Source organism: Chelonia mydas, chromosome 10 (genome assembly GCF_015237465.2).
Source record: "Chelonia mydas isolate rCheMyd1 chromosome 10, rCheMyd1.pri.v2, whole genome shotgun sequence".
NCBI classification, from domain to species: domain Eukaryota; kingdom Metazoa; phylum Chordata; order Testudines; family Cheloniidae; genus Chelonia; species Chelonia mydas.
Genome location: NC_051250.2, coordinates 49,906,556 through 49,930,706, shown reverse-complemented (window position 1 = coordinate 49,930,706; position 24,151 = coordinate 49,906,556). Strand labels below are relative to the sequence as shown.

General features: G+C 42.3%; 1 protein-coding gene across 2 annotated transcripts in view; it reads left to right on the top strand.

Moving 5' to 3' along the window:
* Nucleotides 1–6,278: 6,278 nt before the first annotated feature.
* Nucleotides 6,279–24,151, top strand: part of IREB2 (iron responsive element binding protein 2) — a 41,899-nt gene continuing 24,026 nt past the window's right edge. Inside the window, exons 1-6 of one of the 2 annotated variants that reach the window (XM_007068352.4) lie at nucleotides 6,279–6,402; nucleotides 8,663–8,752; nucleotides 14,198–14,363; nucleotides 15,828–15,965; nucleotides 19,071–19,292; nucleotides 21,453–21,522. In XM_007068352.4, the coding sequence (XP_007068414.4) occupies nucleotides 6,297–6,402; nucleotides 8,663–8,752; nucleotides 14,198–14,363; nucleotides 15,828–15,965; nucleotides 19,071–19,292; nucleotides 21,453–21,522 (792 nt within the window). In that variant the 5' untranslated portion in view covers nucleotides 6,279–6,296. Of the gene's footprint in view, nucleotides 6,403–8,662; nucleotides 8,753–14,197; nucleotides 14,364–15,827; nucleotides 15,966–19,070; nucleotides 19,293–21,452; nucleotides 21,523–24,151 lie in introns of those variants that run through there. The other variant, XM_037909920.1, reaches the window with a different exon arrangement.

Below are 24,151 nucleotides of genomic sequence, written 5' to 3'. Positions count from 1 at the left end.
GTAGCTATCCCACAGTTCCCGCAGTCTCTGCTGCCCATTTAAATTTTGGGTTAAGCTCCCAATGCCTGATGGGGTAAAAACTTTGTCGCAGGTGGTTTTGGGTGCATGTCATCAGGCCCCCCTCCCTCCCTCCGTGAAAGCAACGGCAGACAAGCGTTTTGCGCTTTTTTTTCCTGGGTCCCGTCTGCTGGCCCCACTCAGCCCGCTGCCTGCCTGCCTGCCTACCTGGATGATTGGAACCCCAGGCAGGCAGAGGGCTGAGCGGGGCTGGCGGACGGAGCCCCAGACCCGGCAGCGGGCTGAGTGGCTCAGCCCGCTGCCGGTCTAGGGCTCCGTCTGCCGGCTCCTGCCAGCCGGGGTCCCGGCCACCAGCCCTGCTCAGCCACCAGCCCTGCTCCATACCACAGCAAGCATGGAGCCTGCTCAGCTCACCGTTGCCGTACGTCTCCTGGGTGCTGCTGGCAGACACGGTACTGCATTGCTACACAGCAGCAGCTCCTTGCCTTTGAAGCAGACAGTGCAGTAGGACTGATAGCCATCGTACGTCTCCTGGGTGCTCCTGGCAGACCTCGGTGAGGTCGATCAGAGGTGCCTGGACAGACATGGCTATCCTCCTCTTAGAGCACCGAGTGGGAGTGACTCCAGGTCATTCTCTTCTTTAACTTTTGTCTTATGGAGATTCAGTCCTGCCTGGAATATCATGCAAGCTGGAGGCTTCTGCCTCAGGCTGCTCTGCCAGGCAGCAGCACTGCGTGGTCTTACCTACCCCAGCCTGCCCCTTGCTCCCATGGCTCATGAAGCCTGGACAGTAGTAAGGAGCAGTTCAACTTGTGGAATGACAAATCCAGAATGAAGGATTGCACTCTATGGGCCACGTTAAGATTATTTTAGAGTCCTAGATAGCATTTAGTCCCTATAAAGGGCTTCATGAAAATTTCCCCCCACCCCTAACAAAAATGTTAATTTATCAGAGCAGCTGAAAGGGTAAGGAACCCGGGACTATAACTTAGAGAGAGCTTCCATATTATTTAACTCATAATTGATATAATTCAAAGTAAAATTTCACAGCGCGGTCTCGTCTAAGACTAAAAATGCAGGAGGGGAGTCAGAAAAAGGAACAGAGACCTGTTTCCACCCAGTTTCAAATCGGGGATCTTTCATGTGTTAGGTGAATGTGATAACTACTACACTACAGAAACTCAACTTGAATGTATCCCTCGCGTGGTCCCTATTATACTTTGTGTAACGTGTGGTTGTGTATTATTAATAGTTTGGTATGTCACGGGGCTTCTCTTTTTTTGCCACAGACTTTGCCGAATGCACAGGAATATTTTCTCTAGCTACAGAGGCTACCTAATGCAATGTCTATATCTATGGCCTTCCTGCTGGCAAAGTGGTCATGCCGCCGCCCAAGGCTGGCACAGCGTGGAGTGCACAGCGACACAGCGACCTGGCTCGGGCAGGATCACTAGTGAGGCATGATACTTTTGCTGTTAAGCAAACACAGCAATTCTTTCCTGGCCTCTGCCACTGAATGTCTCCATGCATTAAGCTGTGCCCTATCAGTGCGGGAGGACTGCATGAGCTCGGAAAACATGTCATCATGAGTGCGTTTTTTTCGCCTTCTAATCTGCGATAACCTCAGGGATGGAGATGACAGGGGCAGCGGAGAAACATTCTACGCTCTACGATTCTGGGGGGACTGCATGGTCACCTGTGCTGCTGAGTTTGCCAGGCTGACCAAACAGGAAATGAAATTCAAAAGTTCCCGGGGATTTTCCTGTGTACCTGGCTAGAGCATCGGAGTTCAAAGTGCTGTCCAGAGCAGTCACAATGGAGCACTCTGGTATAGCTCCCGGAGGCCAATACCGTCAAATTGTGTCCACACTACCCCAAATTCGACCCGGCGATGTCGATTTCAGTGCTAATCCCCTAGTCGGGGAGGAGTACAGAAATCAATTTTAAGAGCCCTTTAAGTCGACAAAAATGGCTTCGTCGTGTGGACGGGTGCAGGGTTAAATCGATCTAACGCTGCTAAATTCGACCTAAACTCATAGTGTAGACCAGGGCTAAGGCTGTATTTGCACTGGAATTTTCCATAAAGGCTACCACTGTTGCACTAACTGGTGCAACTCCACTGGTGCTAGAAGCAATGGTGGGAGGACTAGTGTAGACTGGCCACCAGCATTTTAACGCTGTGCGAGTGATCCAAAGTTTAATGATGCTGGTGAATTCTAGACCCATATCTACACTAGTGCTCCCAGTGGAGCTGCTAGCACAGTGATGGGAGACTTTGGAAAAAATTGAGAATGCAGAGTTGTAAAAGTATGATCTCACTTATCTCCCACCAGTAGTCAGCCCTCCCAGCTACATTCTATTCTGGTTAAACCTCTCCTTATTTGTCTGGATGCTTAGTGGACAAACACCATCAGCCTTTGTGTTACCTTAGCACAGGTGACAGAATCTGGAACAGCCTGGGCTGTCACAAAAAATCTTTGTTAGGTGGAGGAATTGAGAGGCAGTCAGAACAAGTGCCAAGACGAATTGTGTTAGAAAGCACAAACTAGCTGCATGGCTTTGAGTAAACTGATTCTTATACGAGTTTCTGCCAGAAACTTGTAACCAGTAGAGAGAACTTGTTTTTTCACACTTTGGGTCCAGGAATAAGAGATTTTCCAGGGTAACACTGCAAACTTCAAGTAGCAGTATGGATGAGAGGCCATGTTGCCCAATGGACAGAGCACTAGACTTGGATGCAGGAGACCAGGTTCTATTTCTGCCACTGCCTTATGGGTGACCTTGGCAAGTCACTATGCCTTTCTGTGCCTTAGTTTCCCCCTCCGAAAAATGCAGTAATGGTTTTGTCCTTTGAGATCCACTGATGAATAGCACTATATAAGATGTATGTAGGAGTATTCTATACTCATGACATTAGTTCCATTGTTCCCAACAGCTATTTAGGCCAGACTTTGAACTCCACTGAAATTATTCACATAAATTACTATTCACTAGTATAAATAAGGGGCTATACAAGTTATAAGAGCAATAAAAGCAGGACCCCTTTGTTTGGACCCCTTCTCCTGAACATAATTCTGCACTCTGCAAACTGTGTCAGACATTTCAGAAGGGGAGGGAGGAGGAGTTTAGTGCATACAGACCTATCAACCAAGGGTAGATCTATTTTTAAAGTAAGTTTTGTACTGAAAACAAAAGGTGGGAAAAAATTGTGCATAGAGGAGTCTGATTCCTATCTTGTATCCATATATTAACATCTGAAATAAAGATACAACCAAAAGCCATGTTGTGTAATATGTTCAAAAAAGGGAGAGAAAATAAATCCCAATAGTCAAAATAAGGTGGAGGGGGGGGAGAGGATGAGTTCCTAGTTGCAACACATTTCTGTCTTTGCTACTACAGCATATTTGCTGTTCTTCAGGAGCTAAAACTCCAAAATTACTCTGACCAAGAAGATTAAAAGGCAATGGTCATTTGTTTCTTCTGATAAGAAGCCAGTAATGGGATTTCAAGCCCGCAGCAAATCATCTGAGGTCCTAAAGATATAAAATGTCTAAAGACATGAATCTGAGTAGGGTGGAGATGGCAAAGTCTTTTAAGCAAGTGTCTGTTCATTTCATCAGGGTGCCCTACAACCCAGCAAACAAGGAACACAAGGAGTCATTTTTTTCAGCAGCCTAACAATGGAGTAGCTGGTACATAGTCTCCGTGGGCCACCTTCCATAACTGCAGGTGCAAGGACCTCATTGACAAAAAGTTCACTGGGGAAGATTTCAATGGTGCAAAGAACCCACACTCTTGCATACTCCAGAGGACCCAAAATGGCCAGGGGACAATGTTGGTCAGGGAGGATGTCCAAAAAATGGGCAACGTTGATTAGTAAGGGGCATAACTAGAGTAGCTAAGGGTGTATCCTAACTGCAGCACATGCTGCTAGGACTTCGGTAGGACCCTCAGTGAAAAGTAAAGAAACTTACATATACTGAGGGAAACCGCAACCAGTGCAAGTGACCTGCTCTCCTTTGCCTGAATTTTGGCTGGGGCACAGTGGACAGGCAGTTGCATGGAAGTGTAATTTACATCTGCTATTCCAGGAAAAACAGATCTGTCCCAATCTTTTCTACCTAGAAGGTCAAATATTTGATTTTGGACATCGCGAAGCTGTGGGCATGACATGAATGATCAACTTTTTTTTAAAATGTCACTCTTTAGTCTGCATCTTAGAGACTAACAAATTTATTTGAGCATACGCTTTCGTAAGCTACAGCTCACTTCATCGGATAAAGTGAGTTGTAGCTCAAGAAAGCTTATGCTCAAATAAATTTGTTAGTCTCGAAGGTGCCACAAGTCCTCCTTTTCTTTTTGCGGATACAGACTAACACGGCTGCTACTCTGAAACTCTTCAGTCTGAATTTCAATTCTTACTGGCCTTACAAGTAACACCAACTACTTTAAATTTGTTTATTGATTTGATTTCAAGCTGACTGTGTCCCTTTATTTAAAAAAACCCTCTCCTCTGCTGCATTACTAATCCACTTTATTAAATTACAGAATTAATGAAGCCTAATTTACTAATTATTATCTATTCTGATTACTTTTCGTAGTCAATTCAGCTTGGCCAATGAGAATGGACTAGTCAGTTTCACTTGTATTTAGCATCAGCTCCAGATCTGGGATCTCAGGTGCTTGAACCACATTGCAATACTTTGTGCGTCACTCTTCAAGCGAATGACAGCATGGCACAGAGCCCTTTGGTTTGCTAACATGCTCAGTGCTGGGGGAACAATAAAGCATCCAGTCAGAGGGACAAGGGAATCATAGAATCATAAGACTGGAAGGGACCTTGAGAGGTCATCTAGTCCAGTCCCCTGTGAACCTGCTCTTAAAAATTTCCAATGACGGAGATTCCACAACATCCCTAGGCAATTTATTCCAGTGTTTAACCACCCTGACAATTAGGAAGTTTCTCCTAATGTCCAACCTAAACTGCCCTTGCTGCAATTCTCCAATTGCTTTTTTTTCCTATCCTCAGAGGTTAGGAAGAACAATTTTTCTCCGTCTTCCTTGAAAGAACCTTTTATGTACTTGAAAACTGTTATCATGTTCCCCCTCAGTCTTCTCTTCTCCAGATTAAACAAAGTGTTTTCAATCTTCCTTCATAGGTCATGTTTCCTAGACTTTTAATCATTTTTGTTGCTTTTCTCCAGTTTGTCCGCATCTTCCTGAAATGTGGCACCCAGAACTGGGTAAACTATTTCAGTTGAGGCCTAATCAATGCAGAGTAGAGCAGAATTACTTCTTGTGTCTTGCTTATAACACTCCTGCTAAAACATCCCAGAATATTTCAGTTTTTTTTTTTTCAACAGCGTTACACTGTTGACTCATATGTAGCTTGTGATCCATTATGACCCCCAAATCTCTTTCCAGTACTCCTTCCTAGGCAGTCATTTCCCATTTTGTATGTGTGCAACTGATTCTGCTTTCCTAAGTGGAGTACTTTGCATCTGTCCTTATTGAATGTCAGCCTACTTTCTTTATACCATTTCTCCAGTTTGTGCAGATCATTTTGAATTTTAATCCTGTCCTCCAAAGCACTTACAACCCCTCCCAGCTTGGTATCCGTCACAGACTTTGTGAGCTTACTCTCTATACCATTATCTAAATCATTGATGACGATATTGATCAGAACCGGACCGAAGGGGCACTAAAACGCAATTTCCCCAGGGAAGCGTGAAATGAACGTGAGCCCCCACCCTGCCCCATCTGAATGGCTCAGCTAGATAGGACCTGGGTGCTGCCCACCGGACCAGCCACCCTTTGTGCCCCCAACTCTCCCAGCATGGGGCACAGCCTGGGGTGGCACATAGCCCCTGCCCTGCGACGCCGAGCCTCGCAACCAGGGCCTGTGGGCCCCCCTGCGGGACAGTCCCAGTCACCCACAGCCTGCTCCCGCCCGCCTCTTTCTCCCGCGTAGCCCCGCACAACCACGGTGTCGCGGGGACCCCAGGGCATGGTACAAGACAGTCGCCGGAAGCTGAGCTCACGCCCAGACTGAGGCTGACCCGACCTGGCACCCAGCGACTAGTAAAAACACTTCCTCCAAACACCCCACCCCCTCCTTTACTGAGCCTGGAACTGCCGCGAGAGGGCCACACACACCGCCCTCCCCCCCCGCTAATTCTCGCGAGAGCCCCCCTGTTTTTCCTTTATTGCCATGACCCAAGATCTCGCGAGAACTGTGTCAGCTAATCGGAAGGGCGGAGCTCATTTCTAGTCTCGCGATGTTTGGTGCTGGCTCCGCCCCCACGGCCCCCTCCCCGAGTCTTCCTCGTCCCCCTCCCCACGTAGGGTTAATATGGTCGCCAGCGATGGACCCTGCAAGGCCAGGTCAGTGCGAGCCGGGCTTGGTGGGGGAGGGGCGACCCCGCTCCCGAAGGGCCCCGCTTCTGCCGAGCGTCCCCATATTCCTGGTCTGGTGCGACCCTCCCCCTTGCAGTTAGCGGCCTGGCTTGTACCTTGGCCCCAGCTCCCCTGGCCTGGGGCCGCGACAGGTGCCCCCGGAGTGATGGTTTATCACCCCCCCCCCCCGCTGTCTTTATCGCCTCATCATCCCTCCCCCCAGCGCCCCGGACCGGCTCCGCTTTCGAGCCGTCGCTTCCCCCCCTCCGCAACCGCCTTTACTGTCTGCCGTCCTTTGTTCAGCCCCTTTCCGGTATCACCGACTTGCACTGACATGTTCACAGCCCCTGGGCGGGGGGCTCGGCCGAGTCTGGGCGAATCCCTTCTCCGCTGGGCAGGGCCCAAGGCCGAGCCTAAGGCGGCGTGGAGAGCCGCCAGTGGGCACCACTGAGCGGCACCGCGAGCAGCTGCCCCTCGCTCCTAGCACGCTCCGTATAGATCTAACGGTGCTGCGTAGCGGCTCCTGCTGCTGCCCCGCACCCCGTCCCAGGGTAGCGCTCAGCCTTCACCCCCCGCCCCGTGCCCCCCGTTGTCTGCACACCTTTCAGCTGCCGGGTAGGGGGCCTGGGGCTTCCAAGGGGGGGCCCCCGCCCCGCAGCAGCTGCCTCCCACAGCAAAATGGCCAAAAAAATGTCCTGTGATTTGGGGGGAGGGGGGTGATAGCTATACCGCACCCTGAGCTGGGAAGGGCCTCAAAACACCTGTTATGTCTGTGTAGGTGAAGTGAAATGGGATGGTGGAGTCCCAGCGAACATGATATAGTGGGCCCCAAATTTTCTCAGGACAGGCCTTTCTGTGACCCAAGCCTCTCAATCTTTGGTAGGCTCTTTTCCAAGTCATGGATCACAAATGGGTTGAAAAACAATGGATCTCATACTTGTACTCTTCTTGGGTACCTTTTACAATAGATAGGCACAGAGCAGACAGGACTTTGTTTTTTAACCTTTAATTCAAGAGTCCACCATGTAGATAATTGAGTCCTATGTAGTTCATTACTTCAGAAGGTTGAAGGGCATAGGTTCATGGTGTTACTATTTATTAAGCTGTCTCACTTTAAATATTTGTGAGTAGATAAGTATCACCTATCTCACTAAGTATCTCACTCCCTTTTTTAAAACTAGTATCTCCAAATCCTTCAGTTATTTTTGTTGACTATTTCTGGTTCTTCTTTAAGTTCATTATCCTGCGAACATTTAAACACATGAGTAACATTATGCGCATAAATGGACTACTTGAGCATGTTTGCAGATTCAGGGCCTTACCATAAAGGCAAAATAATTTGTAAAGTACCAGTGTTGCTGCATTTACATTACAATGAAAATGTAAGCAAAGTAGGAGGTGAAAACAAGGCAACCTACTAAAAAAGATAAGCTTTTATTGCTGATACAGTCTTTTAAAATCAACAGAGGCTCTCTGCCTGCAAACATGCATATACTTAACTTTACTCACCTGAGTTGTTCCATTAATTTCATTGTAAATGTTTGTAGGACTGGGAGTGGGTGGTGTCACAGTTTTAACTTTTGTTTTAAAACCAAATTTGAATTTCTTAAACATGCACTATATTGAGTTCTTTGGGCCTTCCTAAGAGATGTTACTGACATTGTTCATTTAGGTTAATAGTATTTGAGTGACAATAAATATTCTTTTTGTAAATTCCATTACTTCAGAAAATAATTTCAAATTAATATGCAGTTCTTTTCTACAGATTTTTTTTTCTACAGATACTTTTTAAATAAGGTCCGTATTAAAGTGCATTTCTGTCTATTATCTTTAGGTACTTATATGGCCCCTGTTGCCATAGTACTTCACAATCTTTAATGTACTTATCCTCACAACTCCCCTGGGAGGTAGGGAACAACCATTTTGCAGATGTGGAACTGAGACTAGATGCCAGATTTTTAGTAGTATTTAGGTACCTAGTGGGACTTACAAAAGTTCCTAGGTGTCTAACTCCCATTGAGTGCCTGACTCCCTAAGAGGTTTTGAAAATCCCACTAGGTACCTATCTGCATCTTTAGGGACCTAAATATCTTTAAATATTTGGCCCTGAGTGATTTGTCCAAGGTCACACAGGGATATTTGTGGTGAAACAGGGACTAGAACTGCATCCGTTTGAGCCCCAGCCTACTGCCTGAACCATTGCACCATTCTTTCTTTCCACTTAATATTTTGCTGCATTATTTTTCAGAATGCCCGTTCCAGTACTTAATTGAAACATTAAATGACAATCCAGAGAAGAAGTTCTACAATATCCCTAAACTTGGAGGCACCAAGTATGGTAATGCTACTTTTTCATAGCTTTTTAGTAGTATGGTTCCACTAGTAAATATGCACCAGTTATATGATGCAGGAGGAATGACTACATTGTCTTTAGTAGGTTTGTATGAAAGCATGTAATTTTACCCTAAACATGCTGTTTTATTAAGTTGATTAATAGCTTGCTTTAAGTGAGATTAAAGGAATGATGATTAACAAAACTTTTCTACTAAAGGAAAAGCGAGGGATACTTCTTGGACTTTTACAGGCATAATAGTCAATATAGTAATAAAAAACATTTCCACTACAGAAAATCACCACTTCTGTTATGGAATTAACAAGCGGTGACAAAAACATAAACTCTTTGTTACCTTACATGTAAATAAATGTTTGTACTGAAATGAATTCATGGTGTGGTCACATAAATGTGGAAGAATTATGCATCATTGACTCATTTACTCTAATGACAATCTCATATTTCTTTGAGGGTTTCCTCGTGTCACAGTTTAGGGCCAAAAGCATCTGTATTTCTGTGCATGGTCCAACAAGAGTACCTGCTGTCAGGCTTCTGGCTCCCTCGCTGTTGTCTTTCCTGGATGGAGACCCACCTCTCCCTTCTGACTGAGTATTTCCTGCCTGAAAAGTTCCTTGATTATACTGTGAATTCACCATCAAAGTCAGACTGCCTGCTTTGCCTTTTTCCTCAGAGATGGTTTACAGTGCAGTTGCCACAGTCATAAGTTACCAAACAGCACTTCCTATGCAAGAATATTTATTCTTTGGGTATAAACATTACAGAGAAAACATTAAAGAAATAAAAGAACCTACATGCATGCTAATAAGCTTACCCGAGATCAGCGCAGCTGTCTTTAGTATGGGCTCTGGCAAGTGAGTCCTTCAGGACTCCTCCAAAGAGGTTTCTTTTGTGGTCACAAGTTCATAACAGCCTTAGCTCAAAACTAGTGCACACGTGAAAAATTTAGGCCCTCTTTGTACAGTTTGGAGGTCTTTGTACTGAAGTTTTCAGGAGTAGGTAATCAGTAGACAATTGGTTTCTCTCCCCAGGGCTTAGCTTCAGAAGGATGGATTCATAGCGGGTCATTTGCATTCCTCTCACTCCCAAGTATTTCTTAGGAAATCCACTTCACATGTATTGTTCCAAAAAGTCCTTTGAAGTTCCTAATATCTCCCGGAGATTGCACTCATCCTTCCTTCTGCCTCCTAAAGAATTTCCATACAGTTCCACGATAGTGCACAAACATTAGCATTTTCAATATAATGGATCCCAAAGGTGTTAAATGTAGTTCAGTAAGGTTTAATTCCGTAAGATTTGTCCATGATATTGCAGAATACGATCATAAGTGTCACATCTTGATTTTAATTTTTTGGGTGAACTTGGTGTTCATGAAAATGATGAAACTAGCTAGAGCCAGAGAGGCCTTATGAAAGTTTTCTTGTCAAGGTCTTCAAATACACCTTTGTCCTGACACACAGTTGACTTCTCTCCAGCTGTGGCTCACCGGCCTGTTCATCTAATAAGTAGAAAACTACACATACATCACTTGGGTTTCATGTATTTTGTGGAGTGAACTTTGTCAGGGGCGTGGGCTTAGTCCAATAGTCTTGGTTGCTGGCGACTTTCCTAAAGCCCAGTTCTGTTCAGTAGGACTACTGCTGTTAGCCTTATCTCTTTTGCACTGTTTCTTGCTATCCCATATCTCTCCTCTTCAGGAATTCCAAACCATGGATAAATGCCCTGTTTACTACCTGTTGCTAGATAGGGCATAATTTCTATTGCAGTTGCTGCAGAGGGTTCAGTTGAACTGAACTGTATGGAAGTTTTTGTGAAGGAGACAAATATTTCACCTCAGCAGATAAATTACTGTATAAATATATTTATTTGTGTGTACTTTTAGATGTCTAAAATGAACCTATTAGGCCTGTCTCCCTTGAGGCATAATTAAATAAAAATACACTTACTCAATGCAAATACAATACAGAATATTGTTGATCAGTGACAACTTGAAATAAACTTCCCCATAAAATTTAAGTAAAAGTTACCTCCATCATGATCTCCCCAGGCAAATCAAAATTCTGAGTAAATAGAGGAGTTTGAGGCTCTTTGGGACTTTTTTGGGAGGTGTGGATTATACTTATATGCTCACTGGACCATTAATGCACTCCTTTGCCGCTGTTTCAAATGGATCTTTTATTTAAATCAATATATATGTTTGGGAACAGTAAAGCAATTACTTTTTTTTTGGTTTGAAAAGTTTATGTATAATATAGCTTCAGGGCTTGAAAAAAATTCACTTCCCAGTAGAGGGACATAGACCATCAACTTATGCAGCATTTAAACTTATGCTTTAAAAAAATATCTCTAGTTCTATTGGCAGCAAAGAGAATCTTCCAAATGTGAATGGCAGACAGACTGCTCCTCTGCCTCTACTCATAGCTTTTCAAGCAGCATCAGTAGAGTAGAATTAAGAAAACCAATCAGTTTCACCTGTTCTCTTCAGAACCTTAAGGACAGCAGTGAAATTGAACAGAATTATTTCACTTTCTGTCTGGATGCTTTGGAAAGCTATGAAGAGCAGCAGAAATCACTGGAGCTATTTAGGGCAAAAGACTGTGTAAATGGAGACTGTGGAGGAGTAGACTAATAGTGACTCCAACAGTCAGAGTGCTGGGTTGTGAGAGGGAGAAAACCCTCTCTTCTAGCAAATATGGATGCCTTCAAAGTTATCAAACATGCATTAAAACAGACAGAGATTGTTATGAAAGATAAAATTCCAAAGCAGGGCCCCAAGACAGCATTCTGATAGGAATCCTAGCTCCTGCATCTTTCCAGGTCATCCATCCTGGATCTCCTTTGTGACTCCTCTGTCCTGCAGTTTAAAGGTTCATCTGATTTCTTTGGTTCCAAATTGCTATAGAGAGTCTGATTGTCTTAATATTTAAAGTGGGAGCAGAGGTATTCAGTTATGAAAAAAATTGCAACTAGGTGACTGAGACTGAAAGACCTTTTCTGGTCAGCGCGCGCTCTGTGTGTGTGTGTGTGTGTGTATATATATATATATATATATATATATATATATATATATATGTGGTAGTGCATTGGAATGCCTTTATTCTTGGGGAAGAACACAACCGACAGGGATATACGGTCATTTTGTTCTGGTAATTTGAATATTAAACACACTTAGTGCTGACATTACACCACGTTTATTTTAATCAGATTTCTGTACAATTTGCTTTTTATATGAATCATCTAATTAGAGAATTACAGTGACTGCCCTTTAAAATGTATCCCATGTAACAGAAGCCACCAAACCCTGAAGCAATAGTTTGTAGGAAGACAAAGTCCATGGACTTGGTTGAAACTGCCAAACTCATCTGTTTGTTAACATTATTCAGATCTGAGCTTTGGTCTCTAGAGCTGAAACACTAGTACATGAACCTGTTTGACCAGTTACCTAGCATCCTTTATACTTGCCCCTATTACTGTACTCTCATCTGACCACCTGAATTATTGCTGAATGGAATGATGTTTGTGAACGAATGAGTGCTCTTAATTTAGTACCTAAAAGCTCCTTTACTGCCTTCAGTGGTGACTGGCAGCCCTTTCTTTTTTTTTATGTATTCCCCCCTCACACACACACACGTTTTCCCTTCCTTGAAAGCGTCTCCTGATTTTTGCTTTGCTGTTACTTTATATTAATCAGTTTAGGTCTAGATTTCTCCCACTTTTGGAGCCCACACTGAGATTATTTCTTGTCTTACTGTCACCTTCTGTGAACAAAGGGGAAACTGCACATAGCGATCCATATTCTGTCATTAAAGTCAGTTCTGACTTGATATCACAAAGTAATTAAATGGTCAAGTTTAGGCTTCCAAAAATTATCTGTATTAATAGTTAGCAGCATAGTCTCATTGTGTCACACCTTCTGCTTTGTCAATGATACCAGCTTTGGCACTCCCTACAGTTATTTCTCTTACCAGCCTCTCCATGCCTTCTCTTTCTTTCACCCTATACATAGGGTATCATTGCTTCTGTGTTCAATCAAGTCCTTATTCTCTTCCATTCAAATCCTTCTTAAAAACTCCTCTAGTGCCTACAATAAGTGACTCACTATTCAGTGTTTGTTTTTATATATTTAAAACAAAATCCCCAACCCTCCCAGATGTGCACGCTCCTAATCATACTGCTGTAGCCCTCATCCTAACTCGACTGTTTGTCACTGTCATAAATATAAAGGGAAGGGTAAACCCCTTTAAAATCCCTCCTGGCCAGAGGAAAAATCCTCTCACCTGTAAAGGGTTAAGAAGCTAAAGGTAACCTCGCTGGCACCTGACCAAAATGACCAATGAGGAGATACTTTCAAAAGCTGGGAGGAGGGAGAGAAACAAAGGGTCTGTGTCTGTCTGTATGCTGCTTTTGCCAGGGATAGAACAGGAATGGAGTCTTAGAACTTTTAGTAAGTCATCTAGCTAGGTATGTGTTAGATTATGATTTCTTTAAATGGCTGAGAAAAGAACTGTGCTGAATAGAATGACTATTCCTGGCTGTGTGTCTTTTTTGTGACTTAAGGTTTTGCCTAGGGGGATTCTCTATGTTTTTGAATCTAATTACCCAGTAAGGTATCTGCCATCCTGATTTTACAGAGGTGATTCCTTTACTTCTATTAAAAGTCTTTTTGTAAGAAAACTGAATGCTTTTTCATTGTTCTAAGATCCAAGGGTTTGGGTCTGTGGTCACCTATGCAAGTTGGTGAGGATTTTTACCAAACCTTCCCCAGGAAGTGGGGTGCAAGGGTTGGGAGGATTTTGGGGGGAAAGACGTGTCCAAACTATGTTTCCCAGTAAACCCAGTTAAAGTTTGGTGATGGCAGTGGAAATCCAGGGGCAAAGGATAAAATTAATTTGTACCTTGGGGAAGTTTTAACCTAAGCTGGTGAAAGTAAGCTTAGGAGGTTTTCATGCAGGTCCCCACATCTGTACCCTAGAGTTCAGAGTGGGGAAGGAACCTTGACAGTCACTCTCACATATTTTGGTCCATCTATAATAATGTCGTGACCCTGCAATGAGCTCTGTATGATTGGACCGCTACACTTGGGTGGTATCCCTTTGACTTCAGTGGGGCTCTGCCTGGATTCACATATTCAAAGCTCATTGTACAATCAAGGCCATTTTTTTCATAAGCTTTTATACTAAGGACCAGGTCCTCCTCTCTTCCGTGAGACACTGTTGCACCCTTCTGAATGCTATAAAATAATAATAGAGAACAAATGCACATTGATTTAGTGTTTCCTTGTAACTGTATTGTATTCCTGTGCTCTTATGGGGTCGGAATGAATTTCCCTGCATGATTTGTCAAATATCTTTAGTATAGTAAGGTGCTATTAGTTAAAACATGTATAGGCTAAAAGTGTTTCCTTGATTAATTCATTTACTTTCCCATAACCAGATACTCTGCCTTATTCCATACGGGTACTGTTGGAAACTGCTGTCCGTAACTGTGATGGCTTCTTAGTAAAAAAGGAAGATGTTATGAATATTTTAGACTGGAAAACAAAACAGAACAATGTTGAAGTGCCCTTCTATCCTGCCAGAGTTCTTCTTCAAGACTTTACGTAAGTGAGATACTTTCTTTTTTTTAATTACATTTTTCTAACAACGTTTTCAAAATCTGTCTTGGTTCACCGTGCTCAGTGAGGTTACCAATCTTTTATCAGGCCTGAAAGAAAACAAAATGAGGTGGCCCTTGTGACGTTTAAGCATTCCATTAAGGAATGGAAATCATAGTTTTTGTTTCTTAGTGCACCTTCAGTGATGTTTCTACATTGTAAATAAAGCCTCTGATCCTGCAAGTTGGTCCAAGAAGGCAGATGCCTGTGCCCACATGGAACTTCGCTAACTTCAGTGGGACTCCATGTGGGTGAAGGTTTCTGTCTGCATGGAGTAACTTGCGGAATAAGGGCCAAAGAACCAGCTTGGTGGCACTTTAACTGTAGTAGGATTGTGTGATGGTGCAATGAAATATTTAGAAATCTTACTTGTGATAACCTAAGGTCAAATCCTGCTTGTTTTACTTGTGCATATAAGCCTATTGAAGCCAATGGGACTACATTCATGAATAAGAAAAGCAGGATTTGTCCATTAGAATGTTACCTATGGATTATTGAGATTTGTGGATGTGAGGCGGCTAAAAGGAATATTAAGCAGCTACAGAATATTAAACTAAGCATATTTAATTTTGCCAAGCTAGGCAATCATTTATTTGTCAAGTAGCCATGCAGAATAGAGAGAAGAACTCTGTAAATTCAAAAGCTCATCTCTCTCTGACAAACAGAAGCTGGTCCAGTAAAAGGTATTAGTTCATCCAACTTATCTCTCTAAGAAGTATCCTAGTTTTATAAAAATATATGGAAGTGATTTAAGTGCTTAGTTAACAAATCAAATCATAAGATTTTCATAACATTTCAGTTTATATCAGTATTCATATTCTTTCCTTTGGTTTTGTATGTTGTCCTTAAAGAGTGTTTTTTATTTGTAAAATGAGGATAACAGTACTTAACCACTTTTGTAATGCACTTTTAGATCCTGAAATGAATACTGTTATAATATAAGTGAAAAATACAAATTTAAAAGTAGTAGTAGAATATGTAGCATACACGTTCATTTGTATAGCAAAGTGGTGGTGTACAGTAGCATACATCCAGAAGTGGGCATTATGCCAAGGTTTCCTTACAGTTCAGGAGCATACCAAGACAAAAGGGCAAATACCAAATGTAATCAGTTGGCCAAGGATTTTGCATATTCCTAGTTGACACAGACTTTAAATGTGATGGTGGTTATGCTTGGGGTTAGGATGGCAGACAGTTTTTATTTAGATATATTTAAATAAACCCAGCACATGAATACTTGAATATTCCTTAAAACATGTTAGACAAAGTAAAACAAGCATTATGAGATGGTATTCAAATAGGCTGCTATGGAGGGTGAATTAAAAACAAGCCTCTACAGTTAGCTTTATTTTAGAGAATTGTCAATGTATCATAATATATGTAAAGTGCTATTTCTTTGTTCTTTGTTAGTGGAATTCCTGCAATGGTGGATTTTGCCGCCATGAGGGAAGCAGTGAAAAATCTTGGAGGAGATCCTATGAAAGTCCATCCTGCCTGCCCAACTGATCTCACTGTTGACCATTCTTTGCAGATTGACTTCAGTAAATGGTATTTAACCTACAAAAGCCAGTTCTGTTTAATGATTAAATTTCAGGGGGTGGTCAGTATTCTCCATTGTGCTTTGTTCACTGCTCCTTTGGTAGCATAGAGGTAGCCTATGTAACCGTCATGGAGTTACTATTTAATAATTCACGAATATCATATGTTCTATACATTTGATGTAAGAGGGTTTGCTATATGATTATAAAGTGAATTCAGACGGGTCAGTTGCATATATGTAGGAAAGAGGACAATAGCCTGAGATAGCCACCCATTTACCTACATTTGAGGGACAATATTAGACCCATTTGCTTTTAACCCCCCACTCAAACCCATATCGTGCTCCATGGACCAGTTTATTGGGTGGGTGGGGGATCACAGATTGTAGATGCATGGAAACCTAAGACAAAGGGCTTCCTGGGGGACAAAAGACATTCTCAAGTGGGGAGGACAGTAGTTGTCAGGAGCTGGTCAGGAGCAAGAGGCTGACAGACATACCCTTAAGGAGGTCATCTGAAGCCATTGGACCTTTTTAAGCTTCCAAGTGATGGTTAAGTTTAAACAGTACTTTGTTTTAAGAACATACAAACAGCCATACTGGGTCAGACCAATGGTCCATCTAGCCCAGTATCCTGTCTTCTGACAGTGGCCAATGCTCAGTGCTTCAGAGGGAATGAACAGAACAAGTAATCATCAAGTGATCCATCCCCTGTCGCCCATTCCCGGCTTCTGGCAAATAGAGGCTAGGGACGCTTCAGAGCATGGTTTTGCATCCCTGCCCATCCTGGCTAGTAGCCATTGATGACCCTATTCTCCATGAACTTACCTCATTTGTTTTTGAACCCTGTTATAGTCTTGGCCTTCACATCCTATGGCAAAGAGTTCCACAGGTTGACTGTGCATTGTGTGAAGAAATACTGTCTGGTCCCTCAGAAAGCTGTCTGGCCCTGTATTGGCTGGGGGTCATACCTCCTGAAGGGCAGACTTGCAGGTGCCGAGCCCAGTTGGGCCTGCTGAAAAATCACGTAGGTATGCAGGGCTGTAGCCCAAGACCGGTATGAGATTGGCAGAATCCCAGCCCAGGCAGGTTGAGGCACAAGACCTCATACCTGAGGAGGTGCATGCAGAGAGACTAGAAAAGCGGTCCGAGGCAGTGATGTCATGAGATCAATTTGGGGCTCTCCTTTATGTCTGGAAGTTTTGACAGTGTGGAAAAGGAAATCTTTAAATTACACTTACCTTTTGCCTCACTCATGTAACAGTATGTTACACAGGAAAAGCTGTGCATGTGCTAGCCTACTCAGGCTAGCTTGAATCTAGCTAGCATGACTAACAATAGTGGGGAAGACATCACTGTGAGGGGTAGCAAGCAGAGTATGTACCATGGGGCCTTCCAGGCTTGTACTACCCATGCTGAAGTCTTCACTGCTTTTGCCACCCTGCTAGATGAACTGAAGCTAGCTTGAGTAAGCTAGCCCATGCACAGATTTTGCTATGTAGACATACCCTAAGTGATTACAGCTCCTTTTCTTCTTTCAAAGCATGTAGCCTCCCAAAGGGCATATTGACTGGTCTAACCTGTGGAATAGTGATTTCAGTCTCTGGAGAACTGAAAAAGTTCAGAACTGCTGTGAAAGACAGTCTTGTGCGCATATTTGGTATTTGCATGGACCTTTTAAATACATACACAACTCCAATTTTGGCAGTAGTAATTTAGAAGAATGAAAAACAAGAAAGTACAGTAGAACCCTGTTAACCGAGCCTCCATCATCCAGCTCTCAGTATTAACCAAACCACCAGCCACCCCAGGCTGACAGTGGCAGGGGCTCCTGCTGTCAGCCTGAGTCCCAGCCACCCATTCTCCAGTTTATCCAGTTTTTTGGTTATCCTGTCTGGCTGTGGGCCCAATTAGACTGGATAATCGGGGTTCCACTGTATAGCTGTGAAATGAAGATTATTTTGTGATACTGCTTCTCCAGCAGTCCAGTTCTTTTTTTACCCTTCCTCGTGTTTGAAGGGAAAAGCCCAAATTGTGATTAGTTAAGTCTGAAATTATCAGAAAGGCCAAATGTTGGCAAGAGATCTCAACATGCTGCTTTGTACTGATAGATCCAGTTCTGCTAGCTCACTGTTGGAAAGTCCACAGGAGTCTGTCAGCATCTGCTAAAGTGTGATATGAGGCCCTTCCCCAAGGTGCTGCATGTATTGCTTCTGCATAGCTTCCAAATCCCACTAGCTGAGGGATTGTGAAGTGAGCTTAGATTCAGACAAAATGAATCTAAATGAATCTGTGAGGTGGTATGGTATCCTGCCACTAGACAATGGAAATGTTTCTTTTTATTTTAGAGCAGCAGAAACATTGATAGCCATATTTATCATTGTGGCAAATTACTGAATGTAACCATTAGAGGTAAAAAGTCAATCATCTTTCACAGTGGGTTTTTTCAGTGTGTTCATGTTAAGGTTGAATGTAGTGTAAATAGAGTGTAGTATGGTAAACATGTAGATGGTTTTAAAAATGTTTACCTACAGTGTTTTATGTATGTACTTACATTATTTTCTTGAGCCTGAAGTATAATAATTTTATATTTGTAGTAATAAAATGTGTTTATTGCTTGAGCCCTTATTTCAGAAACACAATTAAATATAAAATATCGCAACTGCTGCTTTGAGTAAACTGTAGCAAGAGACAATTCCCCAGGGATCTAACAAATGTCGACAGTGCTGCAATAGAGAATAAAACCAAACACAATCCCCAGCCCTTCCCTGGGACAAGACTTTCCTCACATCCCTTCCCTTCAGACCTTGAGTAAACAGTGCAAGGACCATCTGTGTCCTGTTAATAAGTGTGGTGTTTTGCAGACCAATCAGATGAGTGAGTAGTTTATATGGCAGATAATATAGTTCCTTTTAGAAAAGGTCAGTACAACTTCTTTTTGTGTGGTCACCATGCTGTATTCTTTGATTAACTAAATTTACCCAGTGACACTTTACTTTCACCAGGGTTGTAATAAAATGGTGACCTTTTAGATACAGTTGGTCATTTGTTGGGGGTGTTTTTTCAGTAGGAAAATGTTTTTATGCACTTGTTTTATTTTCTGTTTAAAATGACAGTGCAATACAGAATGCTCCGAATCCTGGAGGTGGTGACTTACAGAGGCCGTTGGCAAAGGTTTCTCCACTTAAAGTGCAGCCTCGGAAGGTACCTTGCAGGGGCCAGACTGGCTGCAAAGGGCCATGTGATGCTGGAGAATCAAGTCGTAACTCAGGAAAATTTTCTGCGCAGATTGAGAATACCCCTATCCTCTGTCCATTTCATCTTCAACCAGTGCCTGAGTATGAAATGCTTTTATTGCTTAGCATTTAATTGTCAAATCCGTCTTTTGCTGGAGGGAATTATGGTTGTGTTTTACTGACTGGAATTCAGGCTCTTTCTGCGTGCTGTCTCCTAGTTCAGCACTTCCTTTTAGTTTGCAGTGCTTTTGGTTTAAATTTAAGGTGGAGCAGAACAATTGTACTATGCTATCAGATGATGCAGGCTTGTCCCCAGAGCAACAGTACAGCTTTTAAAGTGTTGGCCTGCCTTCTGAAATCCTGTTGGCTAATTACAGCTAGCTTTTTTGTAGTTAATTGTAAAATTTAAATGTTGCCTCCAAAATACAAAAAAGTGAGCTAGCTGTCTGTCGTCCGCAAAGCAGGCAATGCTCCTTAAGCTGCACTGAAGGGGCCTCTTGGTTGACATCCAGAATGCCTGCAACAGCTGACAGAGATGCTGCTCCATGCTAAGTGTACCTCTCTGCATCTTCGTCCACTCCACCCAGAAACAGGCCGGAGCATTTAGGATGATATCTAACACCACAGGTGTTTGAACTGACCTAAAACAGGAGAAGAACTTAGGTAAAGCGTTCTGTAGAGGGTCATTTATCTGGTGGTTGATTGTCTTTTTAAATCTGAGCTGGAGACTTGCCTCATTTCCTTGTAAGGGCAGTGATACATAGGAACAGTGCTCTGTAAATTAGTTAATGTAATAAGGCACTGCTGAAACTTTGGTTTAAATCTGAAAGTCTCTCTTGTTTTATATTTCATTTAAATGATTTACAGAAGGTTTAAACTCCTTTCTTTCCTGATAAGAATTGGACATCCCATGCCAGCTAAGAAAGCAGTCTATGTATCATCCCTCAGGCCACAAATAACCTCTAATTCATCTGTCACTGAGTTGAAATGCAGCATTACATCTTGGCTGCATGTGACACCCCACAGAGGCCTCATTTGCTTGCCTTTTCCCAAGATTCATTTATTTATAGGTCCTTTTGCAGCACTCTGTCTATGACAATTACATGTAATAACCCTCATCTTTCAACTGCCACCTATCGTCTCTGATAGATTGACTAGATCTCTGTCTTTCTGTGGCTGACATATCTAGAATTTCAGTGCTATATTGAAGAGGAGACCCACAACAATACAGTATTTTGATTGTGTTGCAAATTTTATTTTAAAAAAATTATTTCCATCCTCTTTTGCTTTTTCCACACAGAAATAGAAATGTTATGAGAAAAGCTAAATGTTTTCTGCAATCTGGATGTTGCTGATACCAGTACACCCTTTTCTACCAGCAGTGGCATTCATTAAGCTGCAATTTGAGTGTTGACTGTCCCTTAGAGCTTTGTAAAACAATACACCATATGACCTCTCTCTATTGCAGAAGAGAAAGGGGGAAAGGTCATGATGTAAAATGCAGCCCTAAAATATCATTTAGAGAAGGGCTTTTATTACTCTCTCTCACAAAAAAGCTCCCAGAGAAGCAGTAGCTATAAAAACACAATCCAGCAATGAATTTCACTCATTTAATAAAATGATGCTTTTCATAACAAACACATATGAAAGTTAGTCATCTGCTTTTATGTTTAGACACTGTGGTGATGAAAGCATATACATAAGTAAATGAATACAGTTCCTGGAAGATATTTACAAATAGATTATACAGTATCTTATTGGTGTTCTAGTCAGCAGTTAGAGGACCAGAGTTGAAAATGAGCAATTCTCTTGCCAGCAATAACATAAATCAGGCACCTAATTTCTTTCTCAATGTCAAATTGTTTGAGGTAAGCAACTCCTACAAATATCAGTTAGAAGAAATACCTTCCTTGTTTGACAGTGCAGTTATTGTAGTCCCTCATATGCTGGGAAGATATCTTTTTCTGATTGGTGTTTTTTGAGGTTACTTGGTTCAGGCAAACTAGAGCTAAAAACTCTCATTTATGCTGTGTGTGATGAGAAGACCAGTCCCTTTCTCTGCTGTTTTCAAAGGGCATCTTCTCCTTTCCTCACTTCCTTGTTTGCAAGAAATTGCCTCAGTCTTATCTAAAAGAATTTAAAAGAATTCTGCTATTTGCAGCAATGAATCAGCGTTCCAGCAAATAGAAGCAAAAACCAAATCTCATTGTTTATCATTCAAAACATGCCGTTGTTTATCAATTAATTTTAATTAATTTCTAGGCCTGAAACAGTGTTAAAAAACCAAGAGGTGGAATTTGGCAGAAATAGAGAGAGGCTTCAGTTTTTTAAGGTATGCCATTTTTTTTCTACAGCCCTCTTACTATATTTTTCATTTGATTTGATGTTTTGTCAATCTTTCAGATGGCCTTGGCAGTTCATGATGGTAGTGGGGGAGTTATTGTATCCCTTTCAAAATTTCAGGTTTTCAAGTCAGAATTTTTGAGTTTATATTAGTACAGCTGATTAGTGCATAATATGATGATACAATTTTTTGGAAGAATGCCCAAGTAATTAATGACTCTTAGGCATTGTAGAGCCCTAATTAAGGTGTGGGGGGTTTTTTTAAAGGAGGAAGGGTACAAAATGTTAATAGAAATAGTAAATAAGCTAATATTAACTGAAACAGTGGATTTATTTGGATTTAAACATTTCCCAAGTGTTTGTAACCCAAATATCAATAGTATGGTGTTCAAACCTGAGAACCGGAAGTGATGCTAACTGGAAACAAAAGTGAAACTGACCAGACACTAAGGACTTGATACTTTGAGGTGCCAAACATCCTAAATTTCCATTGAAATGAAAGTGCATTGAGAGCACTCAGCACCTCAGAATTATTATCTGTCTGCATCTCTACAGGTTAACTGCTTCCTCAGTCCAAAACTGTTTTCATCTAAAGTGTCATAGGAATTTTTAGTAGGTAGACAATAGAGCCCATATACTTAAAAGTTGGTACTGTCTATTGAATCAACAATCCTCAGCCTTAAGAGGATTGGAAAGAGGTGCCATGTATGAGAGATTTCAAAGCCTAAATACAGCTGAGTTTCGCACCAGCCTTATCCCTAGACAAAGCCCTGATCCTGCAAATCTTTGTTTAAGACAATAGTCCCATTTAAATCAGTGGGACCACTTCTGAATGGGATTTGGGTACAAGTCAATGCCACTCTGATTACCAGTTGGTAGTTGTGGTGGGGTTGCTTTACTGATGTAAGTCATTTCTCCCTTCCTCTGATTGTGTGTTTCTGTAGTGCTTGCTGCTAGCCTAGGAATTTATGACCTGAACTCTGATCACTATAAGGCAGCATGATATACTGCTATTCAATCAACAGATAGGATACCTAACTATGTATGTTGCTGATTGGCTAGGGCATTTTTCTTCTGTATTACCATTACATATAATAACAGTAAAAGCTGTTTTATCCAGCACTTCACCAACCGGAAAGCTCTATAAACTGGCATTTCTGATCTTCTTTGAAATTCTGGTTGAGAGTCTGATTGGGCTGGGGCACAGGAGGGGGTGCGGAGGGCGGGCTTTGGGGGAGGGAGTTTGGGTGCAGGAGGAGTTCGGGGCAGCAGGTTGGCAGGCAGGGATGTCAGATCCGGGGGGGCTGTCACTTTGGGCAGCTCCATGCAAGTGGCGACGTGTCCCAGCTACTCCAGGTGGAGGCATGACAGGCGGCTCCATGCTCTGCCTCTGCCGCGCCCCAAGCACAAGCTCCACAGCTCCCGTTGTCTGGGAACCGCCTGCGGGTGGAGGCAGTGCGCAGAGCCTCCTACTACACCTCCATCTAGGAGCAGCCAGGACAGGTCACTGCTTGCGGGGAGGTGACCACCCCCCAGATCCAGCACCCTGCACCTCAACCTGCTGCCCCGAGCCCCCTCCCGCACCCAAATTCCCTCGCTCTTAGTTAAGCCACATTTTTCACTTACCGGCACCCCCCATTTCCCCAACATGCTTGATAAAACTGCTTTTACTGTAATTTAACACAACCAACAAAGAAAGAAAGAAATTAACAATTAAAGTGCATTTCTCCTCTGAAAAGTAACTCTGAAAATTGGGTTTCCATGTTTGTGATCTGAGTTTACAAGTAAAAAATAAGGCTGTCGATTAATCTCAGTTAACTCACGCGATGAACTAAAAAAAAAAAAATCGCAATTAAAAAAATGAATCATGATTAATTGCAGTTTTAATCGCACTGCTAAGCAATAGAATACCAATTGAAATTTATTAAATATTTTGGATGTTTTTCTACATTTTCAAATATATTGATTTCATTTACAACACAGAATACAAAGTATACAGTGCTCACTTTATATTATTTTTATTACAAATCTTTGCGCTCCAAAAATGATAAACAAAAGAAATAGTATTTTTCAGTTCACCTCATACAAGTACTGTAGTGGAATCTCTATTGTGAAAGTGCAACTTACAAATGTAGACTTTTTTGTTACACAACTGCACTCAAAAACAAAACAATGTAAAACTTTAGAGCCTACAAATCCACTTAGTCCTACTTCTTGTTCAGCCAATTGTGAAGACATACAAGTTTGTTTACATTTTCAGGAAATAATGCTGCTCGCTTCTTGTTTACACTGTCACCTGAAAGTGAGAATAGGTGTGCACACGACACTGTTGTAGCTGGCATCACAAGATATTTATGTACCAGATACGCTAAAGATTCATATGTCCCTTCACACTGCAACCACCATTCCAGAGGACATGTGTCCATACTGATGACTGGTTCTACTCGATAACGATCCAAAACAGTGCAAACTGATGCATGTTCGTTTTCATTATCTGAGTCAGATGCCACCAGCAGAAGGTTGATTTTCTTTAATGGTTTGTGTTCTGTAGTTTCCGCATCAGAGTGGCGTTCTTTTAAGGTGATCTCCACACCTAGTCCCTCTCAGATTTTGGAAGG